This window comes from Propithecus coquereli, unplaced genomic scaffold, assembly GCF_000956105.1.
Source record: "Propithecus coquereli isolate 6110/MARCELLA unplaced genomic scaffold, Pcoq_1.0 Scaffold197, whole genome shotgun sequence".
Taxonomy (NCBI): domain Eukaryota; kingdom Metazoa; phylum Chordata; class Mammalia; order Primates; family Indriidae; genus Propithecus; species Propithecus coquereli.
The window spans coordinates 2861150-2884789 of record NW_012144633.1 but is presented as its reverse complement, the minus strand read 5'-3'; the positions used below and the strand labels follow the sequence as shown (position 1 = coordinate 2884789).

The 23640-nt window shown below is 40.5% G+C and overlaps 1 protein-coding gene across 1 annotated transcript; it reads left to right on the top strand.

Moving 5' to 3' along the window:
- The first annotated feature begins 4722 nt into the window (after positions 1 to 4722).
- On the top strand, positions 4723 to 19900 carry PRKAB2 (protein kinase, AMP-activated, beta 2 non-catalytic subunit). Its single transcript, XM_012643469.1, has 7 exons — positions 4723 to 4967; positions 8686 to 8852; positions 9708 to 9801; positions 10029 to 10149; positions 12365 to 12498; positions 13161 to 13229; positions 15318 to 19900. The coding sequence occupies exons 1-7, from the start codon at positions 4812 to 4814 to the stop codon at positions 15393 to 15395; spliced, it is 819 nt and encodes a 272-aa protein (XP_012498923.1). The 5' UTR covers positions 4723 to 4811; the 3' UTR covers positions 15396 to 19900.
- The last annotated feature ends 3740 nt before the right edge of the window (positions 19901 to 23640 follow it).

The following is a 23640-nucleotide window of genomic DNA, read 5'->3' as shown; positions in this document are numbered from 1 at the left end:
AATTTGAGTTACAATCCAATTCTGAATTATTTATTTTATTGTTCAAATTATTCCGGCTAAAGCCATTGGGACCTCTTTTAGTTGGCTCCTGTGTCACTTTTTCACTGTTTTTAAAGTATTTCTTTACTTCCTGGCACTATAAAGTGCTGCAGACTCATCTTATGTATTCCCTGTCCCAGTCCTAGAATCAGCCATTTCTCCCAGGAGCCCTGGTTCCTTTTATTAGAGAATGGTATTAGAAACCAAGAACTGGGTGCACTTATTGCTCCTGGTTGTCATTGCTTCTAGGCCCCTCAGAGGACAGAGCTTAGAAATACGTGTGTATACTAACCTATGAGTACACACATATTTATAAGTATTTCTATTAATATATTTATCCATCTGTACCTATCTTAAGCTAAACATGAATTCATACTGATGTCTCCAGCCCTAACCCAGGATTTAGTGACCACATGCATAATACTCTCGTTTCACAGATGAGAAAATTTACAACTAGAAAGATAAAGACACTTGTCCTAAGTCAAACAATTTACAGTTGGCAGTCTATTTGCACCAAATCAATACTTATGCAGTGATGATGTAGTCATACTAGGTGCTCAATCAATGCAGGTTAATTAAGGTGCTAATTGAGATACTAATTCTTCCAATAATGTAAGTCTATAATTTTGGAAAAGGACATCTTCTGTGAGTGTTAGGTCATAGCTATCACTATACATCACACCCATTTGGAGTCACAGTGGTTTCTACAGAGATTTCAAGTGTGTGAGCTCCTCTAGAGCAGGGGCTGCTTAGCATAGGCCCAATCAAGGTTTGTTGAACTAAATGGACTACATATATCATTTCAAGAAATACTGGGTAAATATTTAGCCTTAGCCTCACTTATAAAATGGAATATGACTGGTCATCTGGTCTGCCTACCCTCACAGGGCAGTTTTGAGGATCACAAGATATAATTTATATGTAACTCCTTTGGAATCTGAAAGGCTGAATTATGATAGTATTGGGGGACAATTCTATAGCTTCGAATTGGGTCTCTCTTCCTTTGGGTGGGCAGTATGTATGACCTTCACTACCACTTCTCCACCCTATATAAAAGCTATAAAAAATTAAGAATAAAATAAAATCTTTGGTGTTTGTTTTCAAAATAATTAGTTTACCCGATGGTTGAGTAGTCTCTTTTGTATATAAACTTATATCTTTCCTCTTGCTAAAGCTAATTTTGTTCATAGTACTGTTGTTTTATGTATAATTTTTATACAGTAAAACTCACCCTTTTTAGTGTACAGTTCAGTGAGTTTTGATAACACCATTACAATTTAGATACAGAACTGTTCCATACCTTCCCTCTGGAAAATTCCTTCATGCCCCTTTGTAGTTAACCATTCCCCCAACCCCCAACTTCTGGCTAGTGCTAATCTGTTTTCTGATCCTATAGTCTTGCTCTTTCCAGAATGGCATATAAATGGACCTGGCATTATTTCCCATAATGCATTTGAGATTCATCCATATTATTGTGTGTATCAAGAGTATTTTTTTTTTCTGAGTAGTATTCCATTTATGGCTATATCACATTTTGATTATTGATTCAGTAAGTGAAAGACATTCATGCTTTCTCCATTTGGGGATGAATATGAATAAAGCCAAATATGTTTTCTACAAATAAACATTTGTGTACAGGTTTTTATGTCAACCTGTTTTTATTTCACTTGGATAAATACCTAAGAGTGGGATTACTAGGCTGCATGGTAAGTATATGATTAACTATAAAAAAGATCAGATTATTTTTTGAAATGGAAACCATCAAGATCAGATGTCATACCCATCCTTGATCATAAATGGGAGATGGACCTGGTGAGTGGAGATGGGATTATTAGCCTCCAGATGCCCAATCTAACCTGTCATACAGTTCTGTAAAATCAGTACACTCTTCCCGCGTTCCCACATCCTCACCTCTCAGAGGAAGTCCGACACCTTTAGCAGTGCGCATGAAAGCTTGCATGTGAGGCCTCCCACACTTTTTTTTTTGAGACAGAGTCTCACTGTGTTGCCTGGGCTAGAGTGAGTACCGTGGCGTTAGCCTAGCTCACAGCAACCTCAGACTCCTGGGCTCAAGCGATCCTTCTGCCTCAGTCTCCCGAGTAGCTGGGACTACAGGCATGCGCCTCCATGCCCGGCTAATTTTTTCTATATATATTTTTAGTTGTCTGATTAATTTCTTTCTATTTTTAGTAGAGATGGGGTCTCGCTCTTGCTCAGGCTGGTTTCGAACTCCTGAGCTCAAACAATCCGCCCGCCTCGGCCTCCCAGAGTGCTAGATAGGATTACAGGCGTGAGCCACCGTGAGCCATCACGCCTGGCCTCTTCCCACACTTTTTGCTATTTTCCTGTTTACCAAGCAGAATGGTTGATCTGAGGAGATCAGTGGCAATGACATCCTATGTACAGTAACATCAGGAGAACCCCCACCAATTACTTTGCCTATTACTGTCTTTTCCTTCCCTCTTGAAGGAAATATAGAGCATTGGGGTGACAGCAATAAAACTCAAGGGAGCAATTATACTGGCATTGGTTAAGAGGATCTTGTTTCTTTACCTAGTCATTCCTGAGTCTAAAAACAATGTAAAAGGAATTTGGGACTAAGGAGAAGACTTAATTCTGCCTACAGCATCAAATTACTTTTGCTCTGTGTCTAAAATATGCAATATTCAAAGTTGACTTTATCAACTGTTCAGTGTCTTAAAAATGCTATTAGAACAGAATAGTGTCACGGATAATCTTCCAAAGCAGATGATCCAAAAGTCATTTCCATTTAGCTTTACAGAAACAGTTTCTCTCTTTAATTAAGTTTTCCATTGACTAATATAGTACTCAGTTTGCTTCTCCTAAGCTGATTCAACTATTGCAAGGAAATACATACCAAGGACATATTATTTGGCATGGAGAAACCATCCTGGGATCAGAAAACTGAGATGTACACAAACTAAGTTTTAATGTATTATGAAGGATTTTGCTTCAGAGTCCCATGGCAAGGATGAAAGGAATTGGGGGGGGCGGTGGAGGGATAAAGATAGAGATAACCAAAAAGGAGGTACCCAGCAGTAAAGTTTTTGGAGGGGTGAGCAAGAGGTTGCAGTAAAATTGTACCTTTTTTCTGTAAACTATCTTTGGTTAAGAGCCAGAGAATGAGTGTTTAAGGGGCAGAGCAAAGAATGGGGGAGCAGTGGATTTGTTGGACTTTAGCGGATTTTCAACTTCATAATGTAAAAACAAACTTTTCAACAAACAGGGCTGCTCACTCAGAAAGGGTGGTCTGTGAGACCTGGGTCCCCCATCACCAGCTGTGTTTAAGCCTAAGTGTCCTAGCTTTTTAGAAATGTAGTATAGCAGTATTCACTCCGCAAATGTTTATTAAAAGCTTACTCTGTACAAGGTGCCTGCATAATATGAAAAGGAATCAAACCTGGATCTACTGTCTGCCAGCTCCGGAAGCAGTGCGTCTCACACTTTTACGTGATCTTAAAATGCAGATTCTGATTCTGAACGTCGGCATGGGGCCTCAGATTCTGCATTTCTAACAAGCTCCCAAGTTATGCCAATGCTGCACGTCTGTGTAACACACGTTGAGTGATCAAGGTTTCTAGTGAGGAATGAGACATGCATATAATACAAAGAAAAAATTCATAAATACCTTATAAGTTCCATTAATTATATATATAAAACTGGATCCCCCCCAACCCAGGACTGTCTTTGCCCTTTTTATACTTTTAGTATTCCTTCTGATGTTTTTGTTGTTGCTCTGCGTCTTGAATTTTTTTTTTCTTGTGGGGTTTCTTGCTGCATATGCTATTTCTTACCCTAGAAGAACACTGTCCTCCTGAGACTCCCATTTTACTAATTTGTCAAAGTCTATCCCCTAATCACTCCATCTTGAATTCTTCCCAGGGACCCTAGTCGTGCTAACAGCTCCCTCCTTGTCGCTCCCCGCCACACAGAATTTTAACCTCCAACAATTACCACCACTTCCTTCTGCACCGACTTGGAAGTCCGTTTTCTCATTCCCCATTGGAACCCACCTCTCGGGGTCGCCTATCACAAGGACGCTGCCTGGAAAACGTGTGGCGCACCAGAGGCCGGGGAAGGGGCCAGAGAGAAAGCAGCGCCGCTCCCTTGGCACCGAGCACCGCAGCCCCGCGCCGAGGGTCTCTTCGGGCCCGTCCGCTCCCCCGGGCGCTCTCCTGGGCTCAACGTTCCCGCGCTCCCCGGGTACCCCAGCGTGGCGCCGGAGGCTGCGCGCGGCTGCCCACCATCGAGGCGGCGAAGGCGGCTAGAGAGGCCGGCGGGCCCGGGGCAGCGCGGAGGCAGGCCGCTGGGGACGCGCACGGGGCGGGCCGGCGCCGCGGGCCTTGTAGCCATTTTAGGAGGAAACCCGGATCGCTCGTCCAGGGTGCGGCTTCAATTTCAACAACTTTATTGGTGGCTCGATCCGCAGAACAGCCACATCGCCGGTGGCCAGAGGAGGAGGGAGCGCATCGCCGGAGGTGATTGGGCTGGGGGCGCCCCGACAGTGAGTGCTGGGGTGTTCCCGATAGCGGCTTCCTGACCAGGGGGCGGCGACGGGGCCTGGGCATTCGCTGGCATTTCTGCAGGCGGGGAGGGAGGGGACTCGGGGCACGGCTTCCCCGGGGCGGGGATTTCCCTTGCCGGGTCCCAGGGCGCAGGGGCGGGGCCGGGGGCGCCCCTGACGCGGCGACTCGGGTGTTGCCCGCCCCGTTGTTCCCCGCGGCAGGTGGCCCCCAACACGAGCTGCCTCCATGGGAAACACCACCAGCGACCGGGTGTCCGGGGAGCGCCACGGCGCCAAGGCTGCACGCGCTGAGGGCGCCAGCGGCCATGGCCCGAGCAAGGAGCACAAGATCATGGTGGGCAGCACCGACGACCCCAGCGTCTTCAGCCTGCCCGATTCTAAGGTAAGCGTCCCGGTGCCCCCAGTTGGTGGCGATGCTGTAGCGGGCTTGGTTTCGGGCTCCTCCTCCCTTTCTTGGTTCTTTCTCATCACACTGATCTGGGTTACGGTTTTTTGAATTAAAGGAATTTTCCGGGGACAGAGGTGTTAGATGGTAATTCTTCTGGCGGTGCTGCCTCAAAATCAGATAAAGAGGCGGAGTTCTTGTTTTCCTGGTGTTCCGATTAATCTGTTGGCCACATTGTTTAGCATGGAGACAATAGACACCTACCCCAGACCCATCCTTGGTTTCCCTAACATGCCCAGGTGCCCTCTTCTACAGTGTTGCTGAATTTATAGGTGTAAGCCCTGGTGGAAAACTTCAGAGGTTAGGTTGCACGAGCTGCTTGTCATAGCTGGTAGTTTCTCACCTTTGCCCTGAGCTAGCTAAATGAATTTCTTTTTCTCGAAAATTTTTGTGTATCGGTATCATTTTTGCCCTTCTAGGAGCTCTGCGCTTGTGGTCCTCTTCTTTGGTTGTGAGCATCAATCACTTGCTTATTTGAGTACTTTCTCCTAGTCTTGGGGATCAATAAAGGACATCATTTGGTTGACTGCTCAATTTTTATACCATACTTTATAATTGTGGTGGCTAAGGCTGAGCTTCTTTCACACCCAGCTGCTCCCCAAGTGGGAGAGCAAATGATTCCAGGATTTTTCAAGTCTCAGTAGTACTTCAAAATGTTGCCGTGGCTGGAAACAACAACCCACAGCTGCCCTGAAGACCTTGCTCTCATTTCCAAGGACTTTCAGGGAAATGGCAACTTGTGTTCACCCTACAGAAAGCACAGATGGAGCTGACAGCAATGTGATTACCACTCTAATGTTTCTAATTGCTTTTAGAGCTGTCAGCATTAAATACGCTTAATTCTTCCAGATAGGCTGAGTGGGTGTAATAGAAAACTGGAGGGATTGAGGAGATTGGGGTGTGTTTGATGTTTCCTATCACTTTATCACTTCCTATCAAACCAGGGCTTTAGTGAGTAAATAGAGTATAATTTGCCACATTGGTAACACGTGAAATTTGGATTCTGTGGTTTATTTTCATGGATCCCGTTGAGAACATAATCACAGAGAAGTGAGAGTGATTGGAAGGAGCATTTCTTGGGGTTTCTTCTCCATTCCTTTCTTCCCTCTCCCACTTCAGGACTTCTTCCTCATCATTTGGGCTGTCTACCCAGCCATCTGAATTTACTTCCTCAGAGCTTTCTCTAAGTGATCAGCCTCATTGTATTTTTATCCTTTTCTGACATTGATGACTCAGGATTTAAGTACGGTGTATTTGTCAAACTATGAATGCAGTAATTGGTGTCCTGAATAAAAGCCAGGTTGCTCTGTCTGAATTGGGGCTATTTTGGATCATTCTTTCTCTCTCACCTCAGTCTTGCCATTTGTGAAATAAGAAAATTGGTTCAGATAATTCCTAGGGTCTCTTCCAAATCTAAAACTTTGTATTTCTCAATCTACCTTCTTTACTTCTAACCTCCACATCTTACTTAAACATCATCAAACTGTAACTCTAATTGTTGTTTTGCCTCTTTTCCTGGTAGTCTTGCTGACTATTTAACTGGGAGTAAACAATCTTTCTGCTAGTCAGCTGCATTCATTCCTACCACGGAAATGTCCTGTCATAAGTGGAAAGGCTTTCCTCCAAAGCTAGGCATATTAATAGTTTGTAGCTTTCAAACTCTAATCTGAAACTCCTAAGTCATAAAATTAACTGATAGAAACAGTGGCAGAGGGGCCTACATTGCTTTGAATGCTGGCCTTTTTCAGTGGGCTAGTTCAGTGGTTCTCAATCCTCTGCACATTAGAATCATCTGAGATTTGTTTACATACTTTATGGAAAATTTGAAACATTTACAAAGTAGGGGGAACAGTATAATGAACTCTATATACCTGTCACCCAGTTTGAACAATGATCAAATCATGAATGGATGTATATCATCTATACCCTAATCCACTGTCCTCCCATCAATTATTTTGAAGCAAATTCCAGACATTCTATCAAATATTGTTTTATCTGTGACATTTTAGAATATACCTCTAAAGATGAGTTTTTTTCTTTATTTTAACATAATCACAGATAGTTATTATCTGGGAAGATTTTAAAAATAGCTTCCCAACCTGGGCACAGTGGCTCATGCCTATAATCCCAGAGACTTGAGAGGTTGAGGCAGGAGGATTGCTTAAGACCTGGAGTACAAGGCCAGCCTGGGCAGCATAGCAAGACCTCATCTCCAGGGGGAAAAAAAATTTAAGAAAGTTAAAAATTTTTAAATTAGGTTCCCAGATCCTATATCTGAATCAGGATCTGAGAGTTTTTCTTAGGCATATGTAAAATTTCCTGTAATTTTAATGTAGCCAATCAGGCAAGAGTGCATTGCTCTGAGAATATGGAGACCAAGGTTTTCTCTTAAGCCAATTCTTATATAATGTGAAAGTCCCTTCAGATCTCTTTCTGCATTTACTTTGGATTATGCTGCTACTGATGTCTCCTACTATCATTTTGAGGATACGGAGAGACAGTATGGAAGGTAAACTACCTCAACCCTCTTGAAAAGAAAGCCCAAATGAATAAGCTATTCCTTTTTTTTAACCCACATTATTTTATTTGGTAATATTTTGACTTAATACTGTACAGTCTTATTTTTACCTATTTACCAAAGTCACTTAACCCAGTCTTAAAGCAGGGGTCAGCAAACTTTTTCTGTAAAGGGCCAGATAGTAAATATTTTATACTCTGTGGATCACATAGTCTCTGTCACAGCTACTCAGTTCTGCCACTGTCTTGGGTAAGCAGCTGTAGATAATACGTAAACAGGTGAGTGTGGCAGTTTCCCAATAAAACTTAATAAAAGCATTTGGCTCACCGGCCTTAGTTTGCAAATTCCTGGTCTAAAGGATAGTAATGAAAACAAACTTAGTAAAGAGTTAATTTTTTTCAGAATCCTACAAACCTCACTTGATAATGGAACTGCTTTTGTTAAAGGAAGTTGTGTTTTTGATCTCTTGCTCCTCGGGGCTCCATTCCTATTCCTGAAATAATTAGTATAAATCTGGCATAGGAGAACAAGTAAGATTCCTTAATTATTTCTCAAATTTTAAATAATCAGTGATCTGATGTTAAAATTTTTAATGTCCCTTTTTCTAATCTATTAGCTGAAATAGAGTTTATGAATTCCTCATGAATTTTGATATCTCTAACTTCCGTTATAACTGATCATTGAAAGCTGTTCATATTTACCTATAAAAAAAAATATATGGCTAACTTAATTATTTTTTATAGAACCATACTTTGTCTTCATATTTTTTTCTCTTAAGAGGGGCTCAAAAGTATATCATAAATGCCTGCCTGAGTTAAGCTGGTAATAGGAAGTAAGGATTTTTTGTTTTGTTTTTTTAAAAGGGAGATCCTAAGGCTCTGAAAGGGTGAGTGATGTGTGCACACTCAGAAGTTAGGCTATGATTTAGACAGTGGTTGAGCATAAGCCATTTAACCATTTTTGGTCCCAGATGAGTTCTTTTTCTATAGTTTGTTCAAAATCTGTTTCAGTTGCAAATTTTAGGACTTATATCCTTAGCCGAAGCCTAGCACCCTTCTCTTCTCTAGGGAGGAGAGTGACCTTTTAAGAATTCTTGGGTCACAATTTATTCTAGGGATGACCTACTCCTTCTTACAGCTCCCTGGGGACAAAGAGTTTGTATCATGGCAGCAGGATTTGGAGGACTCCGTAAAGCCCACACAGCAGGCCCGGCCCACTGTTATCCGCTGGTCTGAAGGAGGCAAGGAGGTCTTCATCTCTGGGTCCTTCAACAATTGGAGCACCAAGATTCCACTGATTAAGAGGTGAAGACAAGTGTCTTGGTTGAGTCTACAGGGTCTAGGAATAGAGACCTGATTTCCTTTCTCAGAAGAGAGACTCAGCTACTCAGCTGGACTTCTTTTCTCTACCTGCTAGGGAATCATTCTAGAACATGCCCTTTTCTGTGACCACTTAATATCTGTGGAATTTTTTTTTTTAACCTCATAGTGAGTCAGAGATATTTTACCACTTTTGATAGAATTATAATTGCCTCAGAGGGACTTACAACAGTTTTGTGGATATATTCTTTGGGACTGTGTTACACAGTCTCAAAATTCTATGCTTGTGGGAGGTCCTTTGTAACTGGCTGAGTCTTGTTTCTCTGACTTCACGAAAGCAAAACACATTGTGAAGTTCTTGATAGTAATGTGATTTGTTGCCTGCAAAGCAATAGTGAATTATTTAACTGGTTGTGAGAATGGCCCTTGGTATGGTAGGGCACGTTCCAGAAAAGGTTCACCAAAATAGGGAAGGAATACCTTGAGGCACTTCTGTATCCTGAACCTAACTGTTACCTTATTTACGCTTGTGATGAGGAACCTACTCTACTGAAGCAAAAATAGTTGTACTAAGGTGAACCATTTGGGAGAATTAATGTCTTTATTATTCTTTTCCAGATACGGATTAAGAACTAAGGTTGGGAGGGGCCGGTAAATGCATGTTGCATGTGCAGTGTGATTTAGAAAAGGAATGGGTTTATAGTTATTTTTCACACCAGGGGATACAATGGCTTAGGAATATGGGATGTCATTGGTATGATACTGTGATTGCCACTTGGTTTTTCCATTCTGTCTTCTAAAAGAAATTTGGCCTGTTTGCCTTTCTATTTTCTTCTATAGCCATAATGACTTTGTTGCCATCCTGGACCTCCCTGAGGGAGAGCACCAATACAAGTTCTTTGTGGATGGACAGTGGGTTCATGATCCATCAGAGGTAAGGCCTTGATCTCCAAGGGTCAATATTGACTTCGTCCCATTTTAGCTGTCATTGCTGTCAGGATTGATGGGCAGCAGCTCCCCTACCCTGGAGGATTTCCCTCTTGATAAAACATGGAAGGGCTGAGTATGTTCATGTTTAACTTTTAGTAAAAGAGGAAGGTTGGATGGAAGAAATGGATTTGAAAAGGGGATTCAATATTTTTTTTCTGTTGATTGTTGCAGCCTGTGGTTACCAGTCAGCTCGGCACAATTAACAATTTGATTCATGTCAAGAAATCTGATTTCGAGGTGTTTGATGCTTTAAAGCTAGATTCTATGGAAAGCTCAGAGACATCTTGTCGAGGTAATTTTGTAGTATTTGCTCTTTCGTGCTGTGTCTGTCTTGAATGCATGTTCCTTCCCAAAAGTTATTTTTTATTTTGTTTTGTTTTTCCATTTCTCCTCAGGAATCTTCTGAATCCTACACATACCTTTCTCCTGCAAACATTTAGGTCCCCTTCTTTGTGGCAAAAAAAGTCTCAGTCTAACGTATTTTATTTCAAACTCTTTAACCAGGATCTACAGTAGGACATTTGTTTTGCATTGCAACCCAACACACACACACATATACATATATACAAACTGTAACACAAGTCTCATGGTACAATATTTGCCTTTATTACAGGTGATAGATTCTATTTTCTATTTTACCTTTTATAACCCACTAATAGGCTACAGCCTATAGTTTGAAAAGCTGTTTCTAATAATTCAAGTTTTCCATTGACTTTTGGCAGCATCACCCATCAGAGGCTAGATGTGCATGGTTTTATATTGTTAACCTGCCTCAGCATAATCTTGCCAGTTAGAGAGCTCAGTTGGCAGTTTTACAGTTTTTTTTTTTTTTTTTTTCTTTTGCCTGGGCTAGAGTGAGTGCCGTGGCATCAGCCTAGCTCACAGCAACCTCAAACTCCTGGGCTCAAGTGATCCTCCTGCCTCAGCCTCCCGAGTAGCTGGGACTACAGGCATGCGCCACCATGCCCGGCTAATTTTTTTCTATGTATTTTTAGTTGTCCAATTAATTTCTTTCTAATTTTAGTAGAGACGGGGTCTCGCTCTTGCTCAGGCTGGTCTCGAACTCCTGAGCTCAAACAATCTGCCCGCCTCTGCCTCCCAGAGTGCTAGGATTACAGGCATGAGCCACCATGCCCGGCCAAAATTTTTTAAATTAAATGTCATCATAATATAGTTCTCTTCATTTTTGTGTATTTCCTTCTATTCTTGTCTGAATACTTTTTTCCTTTTTTGAGATATAATTCTCATACCATTTGTATAATTCTGTAATTTTAATATATTCACAGAATTCTGCAACCATCACCTCTGTCTAATTCTAGAGCATTTTTATCACCCCAAAAAGAAGCCCTGTACTCATTAACAGTCGCGTTTCCATTCCCTCCTTTCCTCCACCCCTGGCAACCATGAATCTACTTTCTGTCTTTAGGGATTTTCCTATCCTGGACATTTCATATAAATGGAATTATACAATATGTGGTGTTATATGTCTGGTTTCCTTCACTTAGCATAATGTTTTCAGGGTTTATCCATGTTGTAACAAGTATCAGAACTTTGTTCCTTTTTATGGCTGAATAAAATTCCATTGTTATAGACATACCATTTTGTTTATCAGTTCATTACTTGATAGACAATTGGATTGTTTCCACTTTTTGGATATTATAAATAATGCTCTTATCAACATTTGTGTATAAGTTTCTTGTGGACATATATTTTCATTTCTCAAATATATACCCAGAGTGTAATTGCCGGGTCATATGGTGACTTTGTGTTTAACTTTTTGAGGACCTGCCAAATCCTTTTCCAAAGTGGCTGTGCTATTTTACATTCCCACTAGCAATGGGAATGATATGAAGGTTCCCATTTCTCCACATCTTTGCCAACATTTGGTATTGTGTGTCTTTTTGATTATAGTCATCCTAGTGAGTATGAAGTGGTATCTTGTTGTGGTTTTGATTTGCATTTCCCTAACAACTACTGTGTATATCTTATATTACTGCAATCATTGTAGTATCAGTAGTCTTAGCGTTTGTTGTCTTGTTGTCTATTGCTTGGCTGGAAAAAAGAAGAAATCTAATCTTTTCACATTGTTTGAAAGTTTACAAGGCATCTTCACATCCATTATCTCATTTGATTTCCTCAAAAACATTGTGAAATAGGGCAAAGATTATCATTTTTATTTTATGAGGAAACTGACCACAGTGCAGGGATTTGTCGAGGGTCATACGACTGATAAATGGAGCAGCTCTTCCCTGAGCCTAAGTCTTTTGTCTCCTTCTCTCTTCTTCCGGCCCCAAATCATGTTGCCCTGCTGAGGAACTTCATGGATGATGGCCAGCATGACTCAGCCTTTTCCTTTGGCTACCTTTCAGCTGTAAACCCAACAGGTCACATGATCGATGACTTTTACCATATTTATTACAATATTAGCTGCCATGTATTCAAAGCTTTTTCCATGCATTCTTATTCATTCTCCAGCTTTCCCTCATATTTGCATAAATATTTTCCAGACCTCTCCAGCTCACCTCCAGGGCCTTATGGTCAAGAAATGTATGTGTTTCGATCTGAGGAGAGATTCAAATCCCCACCCATCCTGCCTCCTCACCTACTCCAAGTTATTCTTAACAAGGATACTAATATTTCTGTGAGTATCCTGAGTATTACTGGGGCATCTGGGGGTCTCTAATATTTGGGCCAAAATTCAGTAATCATAAAGGTTGGGATTATTACAAAGTTGTGTTGAGATTACAAATCATATACATATCAATAGCCATTACAGATTACTTTTTCTAGGGCTGAGTTGTGGCTTCTTCAGGTACTGGTATCAAAATTCATAGTTGTCTCCTGATCCTAATAAAACCAAGATCAGAGCTATGGATTGCCAGAACCAATTTCTGGACTTGTATTCCAACACAACATAAGGAACACTTACCATTTAGGGATATAGGAAAGAATTATAAAATTTTTTTACATATAATTTACATCTCTGTTCAATCTACTTGATTCCCACTAAGATTATTTTTACCTCTTAACACAAATCTTGTACTGTGGGCAGGATTTTTGTTTTGGCTCTATTAAGGAAGATTAGTAGATGTTGAGGCTTAGGATTTTTGCCCTGGACTGAGAATTTTTCTAATTTTCTGTAATGGGATTGTATTATTGATACATACTAGAATGGGTACATTATTTAAAAAAGATAATGCATCTGGTTTAGAGTTTCTCAACAGTCTCAAAGAGCTCTGAGAAAGAATGAGCTGTTGGTTTATCTGTGCATTAATTCCACTTGGTGATTTTTTTCTCTCTTAGTGTGACCCAGCCTTACTCCCTGAGCCCAACCATGTTATGCTGAACCATCTCTATGCATTGTCCATTAAGGTAAGTGGTGGTCCTGGCTCTTGACAGAGTTCCCCAAAATGAGAGGGCAAGGGTAACGCATGTTCTCCAATGATTACTTGCTCTGCTATTTTATTGAAGCTGAAGCTGGCAGTAATGGTCAAATTATAGAAGAACCTCCTTATTTTAACTACTGGGTTGTTTTGTTTGGTTTTAAGTCTCAGTCTCTGTATCTGTGTCCTGGCTAGCTGAATTGCCCTGTGACTGAATGGACTTTTTTGCTTCCCAGTTTCATTTTGGATGGCTAAAACCTTTATACCACCTACTTAAGTTTGAGTTCATAGCAACAGGATTTCATCTGTAGAAAAAAGCAGGTTTAGCTTCCAGTTCAAAGAATGCCTAAATGTGGTATTAAGGCTTCCACTTTTTTAAAGGTGGAATTCATATATATCCAAGGGCTTGCATCTCTCCTGTGTACAAGGTAAAGGAGAATGTGACCAGATTTGCCCTGTCCCCTTCAACTCTAGGGTCCTCCTTGTTTTCTCTGCTGCTTTAGACTCTGGGTTGAAAATATCCATTCTGTTCTGTCTTGTTGTGTCTTTGTGGTTTGGCTAATGGAACAAAGTTATATAGCTCTGTGGTCATCCAGCTGGACTGATCAGCATCAGAACCACCTGGGGAGGTTTGTGAAAATATAGATTCAGAGGCTCTATCAGAGATTCCAAATAAGTGCATCTAGGATGGGCCCCAGTAATTTTTTTTTAAAGCTGCTTATGTTTCTTAGATGTGCAGCTAGATTAGGAAACTCACTGATACAGCAGACTTTAACAAATTATGTAGTAATACACAAAAGTTTTAAAAGATATTATTGAATTTTATTTTTATAACCTTGTGAGGTAAGTATTATTTTTAACTCCTGTTTTATAGATAAAGAAACTAAGGCTCAGAGAAGGTCAAATTGCCAGTAAGTACCAGAGACAGGACTGAAGTCCAGTCCTTCTACCCTAACTCCATGTTCTTTCCTATATGTCATTGTGCCAGGTCTTTCCAAGTAGATCTTTCTCTCACCTGCTACTCATGTCTATAAAACTTGCCCTGGAGGCAAACTTTTTTTACCTGCCTTGCTTCTGTCATGTTTAGGCTTTGTACCAGGATACTCTGGTCACAGAATGTTAGCCGGATTAACATTTGTTGTGAGTAATACAGTACAGGGGAAGGTAGGAAGATGCACTGGTTTCTAGATTGGATTTGCTTGGGTTCTTGGGGATCTGGTTGAATTTTGCCTCTAGTAACTGCTCCTTGGCTATCAATTGATACCCATAGGTCTGCCATCACCTCTTGTGATACATCCATGGTCTGTAACACAGCCTGGGAAATGGTACCGCTTACTCTCTTCTTACTGGTTCTGACCCAGGTGAAGGTCTTGATTATTGTGGCTCAGCTTGGCTTTGAGCCATTCCTGGTTCTCTCAGATTGGGTAGGCTGTTTGGAGTTGATTCATTGGATTGAGTGTTTTCCTAAAGAGGATTTTGGGGGATTTGTTCACTTTGTTCAAGGATACAGGGGGATTCCCAGGTTCCCTCTAGATCAAAGAGGACTTTTTGATTTTACCGCTGGTATTTAATGGAAATTAGACCTGCTTTGGGGCTTAGAAATGCTTTTTCAGAAGGATCATTTCTTTTTCTTCTCATTGCTTTTAAGACTTTCTTCTAGAAATGGATGCCAAGATATTTTTTTTTCTTTACTAGTTTTAAACCCAATATTAGAATTTAAAGAGGGAAAGGGAGTGAGGTAAGAGATTAATATTTCTTCAGCACCTTTTATGTGTCAGATACTGTGCCAGATATTCTGATGTAATTATCACAACCACCTTAATAGTAGGTATTATCCTTTGTAATGATGAGAAAAAAACACTTAGATTAAGTAGATTACTATTACCCAAGGCCACGAGTAGAATAACAATAGGTGTCAGGATTGGAACTGAAGCTAATTTGACGCCGAAACCAACCTCTTTCTATTATATCAAACTATGTCTGTTAAAAGTGAGTAACTATGGAGGACCGATGGCTGGGAAGAGCTGCCTACTGCCTGGACTAATGAATTAGCTGTATATGTTTCTTTTCCTTGCAGGACAGTGTGATGGTCCTTAGCGCAACCCATCGCTACAAGAAGAAGTATGTCACTACTCTGTTGTACAAGCCCATCTGAAAGAATCCCTTCTTCCTCCAAGGATTCAGGAGAAGCATCTCCCTTGCCTTTCTAGACTGCACCAGTCTTACCTGAGACTGGAAGGCTGATTTGCTTTGAGGCCGTTATGTGTATTTCAGAGCCTTCAAGTAGGATGCTCTGCTTTTGCATTTGATTGCAGATGAGAGCTTTATGAGTTCATGGAATTTATTTTAAGAAAAATAATATATATGTATATGAGAGGAAGGTAAATGGAAGCTTCCTAGCCCCAGCTAGACGTATTCTGTCTGCCTGTGGCTATTCACCAAGACCTGTTTGGGGGAGCTATAGGAATAACTCTGTAGGAAAATTTTTTCCTAAAATGAAAGAACAGCAAACTCTTAGGATCCTTCTTGGGCGGAGATTCTATCACTGCTACCTTGGCTTTCCAAGGGATGGACTTGTGTTAGACTGCTGCCCTCCTTACAGCTGCCTCATTGCGAGGGCAGCTTTTCTTGCATGGGTTCTCTGTATTCCCAGAGTATGTAGCACAATCTGTATTTTTTGTATGACACCAGATGCCCCGCAAGAACCCTTTTTCCTCTCATTTCACATTCTTCCTTTAATAGCCTCCTTCAGATCACATACCTGACCCCTCCCTAACACAAAACTAATTGGGTAAGTGACCCCTTTGAAAAGTTATATAGGACCTGACCCACCTCAGAGACTAGGGCTGCCAGAAGGTTTCCTGTGTAGCCCAGCACAGGCCCAGGCCACTTTGCTACTGCTCATTTTAACTTCTGCTAAACAAAATATGTCTCAGCATTATAAAAAAGGCAGAATGCAGAAAATCTACTTTTCTTTTTTTAGTTTGGTCCCAAGGCTTAGGCTCTATTGGCACATTCCCATAGGTTTTCCCACTTGGCCTGGCCCTGCTCCCATCTTTTCTCTCTCAGAGAGGACAGCTCGGAAGGTAAGAATGGAACCAGGGAAAACTTTCATGTCTTTCATCCTTGAAAGATTTTTATGTGCCTGCATTTTTCTTTAATTAAAAAAAAATGCCTTTCCATTGGTCTTAAGAGACTGCATTGGAGAACTTCAGGCTATTGATAAACGGTTCTTAAGATTTTCTTCTCTAGCCTAGCCCTCTACAATCTTACGTTATTATGGCTAACCCTGTGCACATCATTACACTAAACACTGTTCTAGATACAATTTCATTCAACTGATTTGATGCACTACAGGGTTCCCTTAACTTAAAGATTTATTAAGCCAAGAAGCAAGAAAGTATTCCTGGTTTTCCCAACCATGAAAATATCATTCTTTGCACTAAGCATTAACAAGATCATTTTGTTCTTCTGCCTCTTCTTTTAAAAATATTTGATGATGAAAAACAAAAATATTTGATGATGAAGTGGGGTCACTGATTTCAATTTTAGACTGAAAAGTAGCTATTCAATCCACTTTTGGGGTTCAGAGATAAAACTTTTTTTTCCAAGTATCTGTGGCTCTTCCATTTTACAGATACCAAGTCAAAACATTCAACACTGAAGGAGGCCAAACTGTTGATGATTGAGAAACTCCTTGACTGCTAAGATAAGTCCTGCCACACTGAAAGCGCACCCACAAATCAGTTTAGCTACCTCCTGTCTTTTCCACGCAAGGCTGGCAACACAGTTGTCTTTGGGCATGTAGAATTCTTGGACGCCAGGTATGAGGCAGTAAGGTGTGGGTTCATCGTTTTGCTGGGATGCAAATTATCGAAAGCTTTGGTGGTTAATTGCTGAGAGGAAATACTGCTTTAGCCATCCGAGGCCACCTTCTGCAGCAAAAGGTATTTGTGGAGAACCTTTTATGGTCCCAACTACTTTTTCAATGACGTGCCATTTAAAAAATCCAAGCCAGATCTTATTCTAACCAAGTCTCAGGATTTACATAGTCTTCAGTTATAGGAGAATTTTATGTTTATCCAAAACCCATTAAATAAGTGGGCCACTTAGGAGGATTCAAAATCTTGGTTATTACATAGAGAATTTTGTTGTACTCATTTTTTGTCAGAAGTATTGAAATGTAATTATGTGTTCGTATATTAAAATTTTTACTCCACACAGGGGTATCAGTAGAGTGGGGCAGGAAAAGAGATCTCTTCAGTTTCCCTCAGGCTAGAAGCTTCTGTGAATTGGGTCTGGTTCCAATGCCAGTAGGTGCTGGTGACCTTCAGATCTTTCTAATCTGGAAATGTGCAAAGTGTGTCAGTTTCCCAAGCTCTGAGGTAATCTTTCAGCCAGATGTGAAACAGGAGCCCACCAGCTGGTATAGAACAGATGGTTAAGAAGAACTGGGTGATGACGTATTCAGCGCTGTCCTTTTTCTGTACTGCTTATGCACCCATGGCTCTGAGAAGCCCTATCTTGGTCTGTCCTCGAGACACTGTTCTGGAGGAGAGAGAAGGAAGGTAGCTCAAAGTACAGTTCACTCATCCTTTTACTTAGTTAAAAGGATAGTTTATTTTATGCAGAAGAGAGTTTGGCAGATTTTGAAAATGAGTAAAGGCAAAAAAAATTTTTTAGCCTTTTTTTTTTTTTGGCCTATCAGAATTTCAGGGTCAAAGTTGGGAGAATAAGAAAATAAGTCTTCAGGAGGGGCTGACCCTTAAAGAACTGCAACATGTTTTTGGGGTTGTGGGGAAAAGAAAGAGAGCAATTGAGTTGAGGAGTGATATTAGGAAGATAAAGGCTTAACTATTATAACTCAGAAATGAAAAATATCCTTTTTTAAAAAGACCTGAAATCACACATAACATGGTGGTCTTCTGGGATCTCATTGTAACAAAACTTAGCAGTGTGTAAACCATCTTCCCTTTGCCTTTTCTTGTTCCTGTTCTGTACCCTTTCCTCTGTATTTTGCTTTAACTTCATTTGTCAGGTAGACTTTGTCAGAGTCTCAAGTCACACATTACCTAAAACATAGGTTAGTTATTTTGCTGGTATGGAGAACTTCCACCCGTGATAATTAGCTTGCTCTAGAGTTGACTGGGATTTAACCACTGTGGGCAACACCCCTTAGCCTCAGTGGTATTTTAGGCATACTTTTAAACATATGCTTATATGGTGGCGAATCCAAGAGAAGTTTCTGAGGATCCTGCGGACCCAGGCCCACTCACTTTCCTTCAGTTATTTTTAGTCTTTTGTAGATTTAATGGATCTGAGATAAAACCTTAGAAAAGTGTCAATACTCCATGTTATGCTGCTAAAATGAAGTTAAATTAAGAAAGAAGTGATACCTCCACACTGGGTTTATATTAATCTGGGATATAAGTGAAGGAGACATACTAATGATAGAATTCCCTGCTTTTGACTGGGGAAATAGGGCTTTTAAATTTTTGACCTCAACTAAAAATGATATGCAATAGTCTATGTTTGTGTGTGTTTGAAATACATTGTATTCTCAGAGATTTCTACATCCTCACATTCTAGTAATTTGGGGCATGGGCTTAACAACAGATACACAGTTCATTCCTGCATTATTCTGATTCATCCTTAAAGCCAAGTTCTTGCTGTCTTCTACCAGGGGCTGCTGGCTCCGGTTACCCATGTAATGGAGGACCTGGGAGGGATAGTGGTTAGGGTCTTTCAAAACTTTATGGATCTAAGTATTTGTCTCTTCTCAAGTGCCAATCACAATTGGAGATTGAAGGACTGTGATTTCTGTAACTTTTGGAGTAAAAAGCTAAATCTTTTTTTAAATTATAAAAAGAAAGAAGGAAGAAAAGATAGAAAAACTCAAGTCTGTTACTTGTAGAATCCAATTCTTAGCAAAGGAATAGCTCTAGGATTCTAATTTGGGCTTTGTCTTGGTTTGCTTTTCTTAATTGTGCTTTGAAGTGAATAAGCTTCATTAAAAATTAATTTTTTTTTATTAGTTCCAACACTAGTTGGTGTTCACTTGAATTAATTGTGTGTAGCACAGTACTTTTGCAGCAAGATCGGTGTGAAATACTAAACACTCTGGATTTTGTAGGTGTCAGGTTAAATGGTCAATTATACCTACATTAAGTAACATCTTAGGTATTGATTATCTTAATTCTTTTCTATTTCCCTCTACAGAACACTTACCCTACCCAGCTTGTGGTTTTAGGACAGCCAAAGCTCACTGTTGTTTAGTCCTATCTCTACACTGGGTCCCATATATGATACCTGTTTGAATTTTGGTAAATTGGAGGCTGTTGGTTGGTATTACACTGAAGCATTTTGAGTAAGTGCAGCTCTGTATCTGTCAGAAAGGGGGGATAAGACTATAATTTGAAGGGAATTAAATATATGAGAGTCTTCTTTTAAATGGTGCTTTTTGTAACCTTTAATGCTGAGGTACAGAGCTGCTTTTCAGTGTTTCACAAAGGAGTGACATACAAGTATGAATTTTAAAGCTTTTCTCCAAATGTAATTTGTCATTGGATTCTGATATGCCTGAAAGTTACATGATGTAACACATACAAAAATGTGAGTTTTTCCATAAAACTCTTTAATAAAAGCATTATACAGCAATAATATTTGAGTTATTTATTGATTACTGATTACATTATCAATATCTACCTGCCTTGGTAGTATCAGGACCTAAAGAATGTAAATTGCCAGACAGGCACATCTGAATAAAGTCATAGGTGTAGGAGGGGACAAAAGTGATGTCCTTCCATCTGTCACTTTTTGTGTTTCAGGCTATGCCAACATTAATTACAGGAATACAAACTCAGTGAGTGATTTGGTTTTCAGCATTTTCTCTGAACCTGCTGTACATTTAGCTATTATCCTGTGTTGGGTTAGCTGAGATCTTAGACTCAGTGATTTTCATCCCTGGCTGCACATTCATGTCACCTATGGAGATTCTATAAACATATTGAGGCCGCATCTACTTCTACCCTAATTAAATGGAAATCTATGGTATGAGGTCCAGGCATCTGTACTTTTTCAGTTCCCCAGATGATTCTAATATACATCTAGGATTGAGGACCACTTATCCTGGACCCTTCCTATCTCTCTTTGTCAGACTATATACTTAATTATATGTGAAAACAGATTATATACTTTATTGTGACAGCAAATCACTTACCTTGGATGGCCTTAAGGGCCATAATTGTAATATAATAATTTTTGTTTTCCATCCCTTTATTTCACAGCTTTGTCTCATCCTGTTATTTACATAGCTGGCCTGTGGACTTTCTTTTCCTAAAACAATCAAGCTCTCCTATATTTGCTGCTCTAAAGATTCAACTAAGTTGAACTTTCTTAAGGGAGAGAAGAGAATGACAGCGTGGAAGTGACCAGAGTGTGAGAAGAATAGGGGAGTTAGTGAGGGGGTGGAAATGTAAGACAGAAGGATGTGTAAGGAAGACCTGTTGAATTTAACCAGAACAGTTAACATTAAACCTCAATAGCACGGCCAAAGATTGCCTACAGACTAGAGGTGGTCAGTGGTGGATATGATATGAACTCAGCCTCTGCAAGAATGGTCTCTTAAACATCAGTGCCCTGGTCACTGAAACAACAAAATGGCACCAGCATTTCTCCTGACCCCAAACTTGTATTGGCATGTGCTTCCTAAAGCATTTCTTATTGACCCACCCACTTGGTTTGGGGTCTTTTGTTATATCCCTTCCAACCCTCCCTTCTCCCCTGTATCAACAATTATGTATGACACAGGTGGTTCAGGAACATCATAAGTGCCTTCCTCTCCCTACCCCTCTGTCCTCTGTTCATCCAGCATCACATGCAGGCCTGGAGTACCACCTTCCTTTCCCTAACTCATCCCCTGGCTCCAGCACTTAAATTGGCTGAAGATGAACAGCTCCATGTTCTACCAGTTAGCATTCTTCAGGCACTCAGTTGTGTTCTGAAGGAGACTCCAGTCTTGAGAGTTTTCCCTTTTTATTGACTTTCTAGGGAGGAGGGCAAGTTCTTTGTCAGAGGTTAGAAGGTTTAAGGTCCATATGCTGTGTGATATTTTAAAACCCAAGTAGGTTTTCACAGACTTCTCAACTACTCCTGAGCTAATTTCCCCTCACTGCATCTTCCAAGGCTCTCTTGCTAGTGACAGCTTATGCTGAGAACATGAGGTAAGGATACTGAGCACCTGAAACAGTCATGGAGATTACTGCAGACCTGTATACTTCTGACTGTAGACCAAATGATACTCAAAACTATGAGCTACAGCTCTAACCTCTTGTTTTTCAGGATCTTTGTTATAGATTATGATAGCTCTGAGTCACAGTTACAAGATGGGTGTTGGGATTGGGTAGTGGAATGGGTGTTCAACGCAGAAAATATTCGTGGGGGTCAGGACAAAGGCTGAGAGTATTTTGAATATTTGGAAACTTTTGTACCAACCTGAAGATGGTGGCTTTTTTTCTCCCCAGTTAGCAGAGCTGTATTCTATATGTTATCTGGGAGAGTGATCTAGGGTTAGAATATCTTGGGATGAAGTAAAGGAATTTGACAGTCCAGAATTCTACCAGATCAAAAGCCAGTCTGAAGTCAGAGAGCATTCTGAGGTATGGCATCTTAGTTTTAGATGCAGCAGAGAATTTTGGGAGCAATCAGGACTAGATGAACTAAAGTTCAGGAGAAAAGGTAGAATTGTCCAAGATGAACTGAGATTACTAGTCGTTTTATCTCCTTGGGCCATTTGCTGATTCTGGGCATGAGCTGAGAATTGACCTTTACCCAGACAGAGTATCTGGTGGGGTAAAGTAAAACCAACAAAGCTCTTAGTGCTGTGTGGTGTTGGAGGGATGAATTGGAAAGTTGAGGGGGTCCAGATGTGCAGTGAGTTTTCCCCAAAGGACACTTGCTGAGGTCTGGACTGCATGGGACACTTAAAAGCTACCACAAAAAATAAAAAAAGCAGAGTAAAATCTCCCAAAGACTATGGTGCTGAGGTGCTAAAGACTAACTGGAGCAAGGGGACTTGACTGACATGGTCCCAAAGCATTTGCCAAGTATTGGAGCGATGTGGGGTAGTATAACCAAAAAGCTATACTAAGAATTCTTGAAGGGCCAAATGGTTTCCCAGTAACTGCATACCAGAACAAAACTCAAGAATACCTATAGGAATAGAAAAATATCCAGCACTCAACAAGGTAAACAGTCATAATGTTTGACATCTAATCAAAAATTGCCAGCAGATCTCTACTTCTGGCCAAGACAGAGTAACAGGGACTAGATTTACTGTTCCACCTAAAACAACTAACAATCCAGAAACAAATACGTGAAACAATGGTTTTCAGACATTGTCTTATTCTGTTTTGTGCTGCTATAACAGAATACCCAATACTGGGTAATTTGTAAAGAACAGATTTCTTTCAATTCTGGAGGCTGGGAAGTCCAAGATTCAGGGCCAGCATCTGGCAAAGGCATTTGTGCCACATCATCCTATGATGGAAGGCAGAAGGGCAAGAGAGGAGAAGAGAGAGAAAAGGGGGACAGACTTGTCTTTTTATAAGGAACCTACTTCCATGATAACCAACCTCCATTTACAAGGGCAGAGCCCTCATGGCCTACTTACTTCTAAAAGGTCCCACCTCTTGATACTGTTACACTGGGAATTAAGTTTCCAATACATGTGTTTTGGGGGATACAGTCAAGCCAGAGTAGACATTAAATACCAAGCCACGAAGAACAATGATCCCTGAAATATGGGAAACCAATGAGATGAGCCCTTTCATCGCCCCAGCTTACCACCCTAAGAGTGCTTCTTAGTTATAACTGGAAAACTTGAGTCTCCAGCCTGGTAAACTGTTGCCTGAGTTGAGAACATGGAGTACAGAACTCAGAAGGGTTTTTCTTCAGTAGTGGAGAACAATTAGCTCAAGATGAAAAGCCGTGGTAGATAGAATAATGGCCTTTCAAAGATGTCTGTGTACTAATTCCCAGAATCTATGATCATGTTAGGTTATGTGCCAAAGAGGAACTAAGATTATAGATGGAATTAAGTTTGCTAATCAGTTACCCTTGAGATGGAGAGATTATCCTGGATTATTTAGTTGGGCCCAATATAGTAAGTGGAAGAGGGAGATCAGAGTCATAGGACATGAAAAGAGCTTGGCCTGTTGTTGCTGGCTTTGAAGATAAAAAAGGACCATGAATGAAGGAATGTGGGTACCCTCTAGGAGCTAGAAAAGGCAAGGAAATGGATTCTGTCCTAGAGCCACCAAAAAGAAACACAGATGGCTTTATTTTAGCCCAGTAAAATCTATTTTGGACTTGTGAACTACAGAAATCTATGATAATAAATT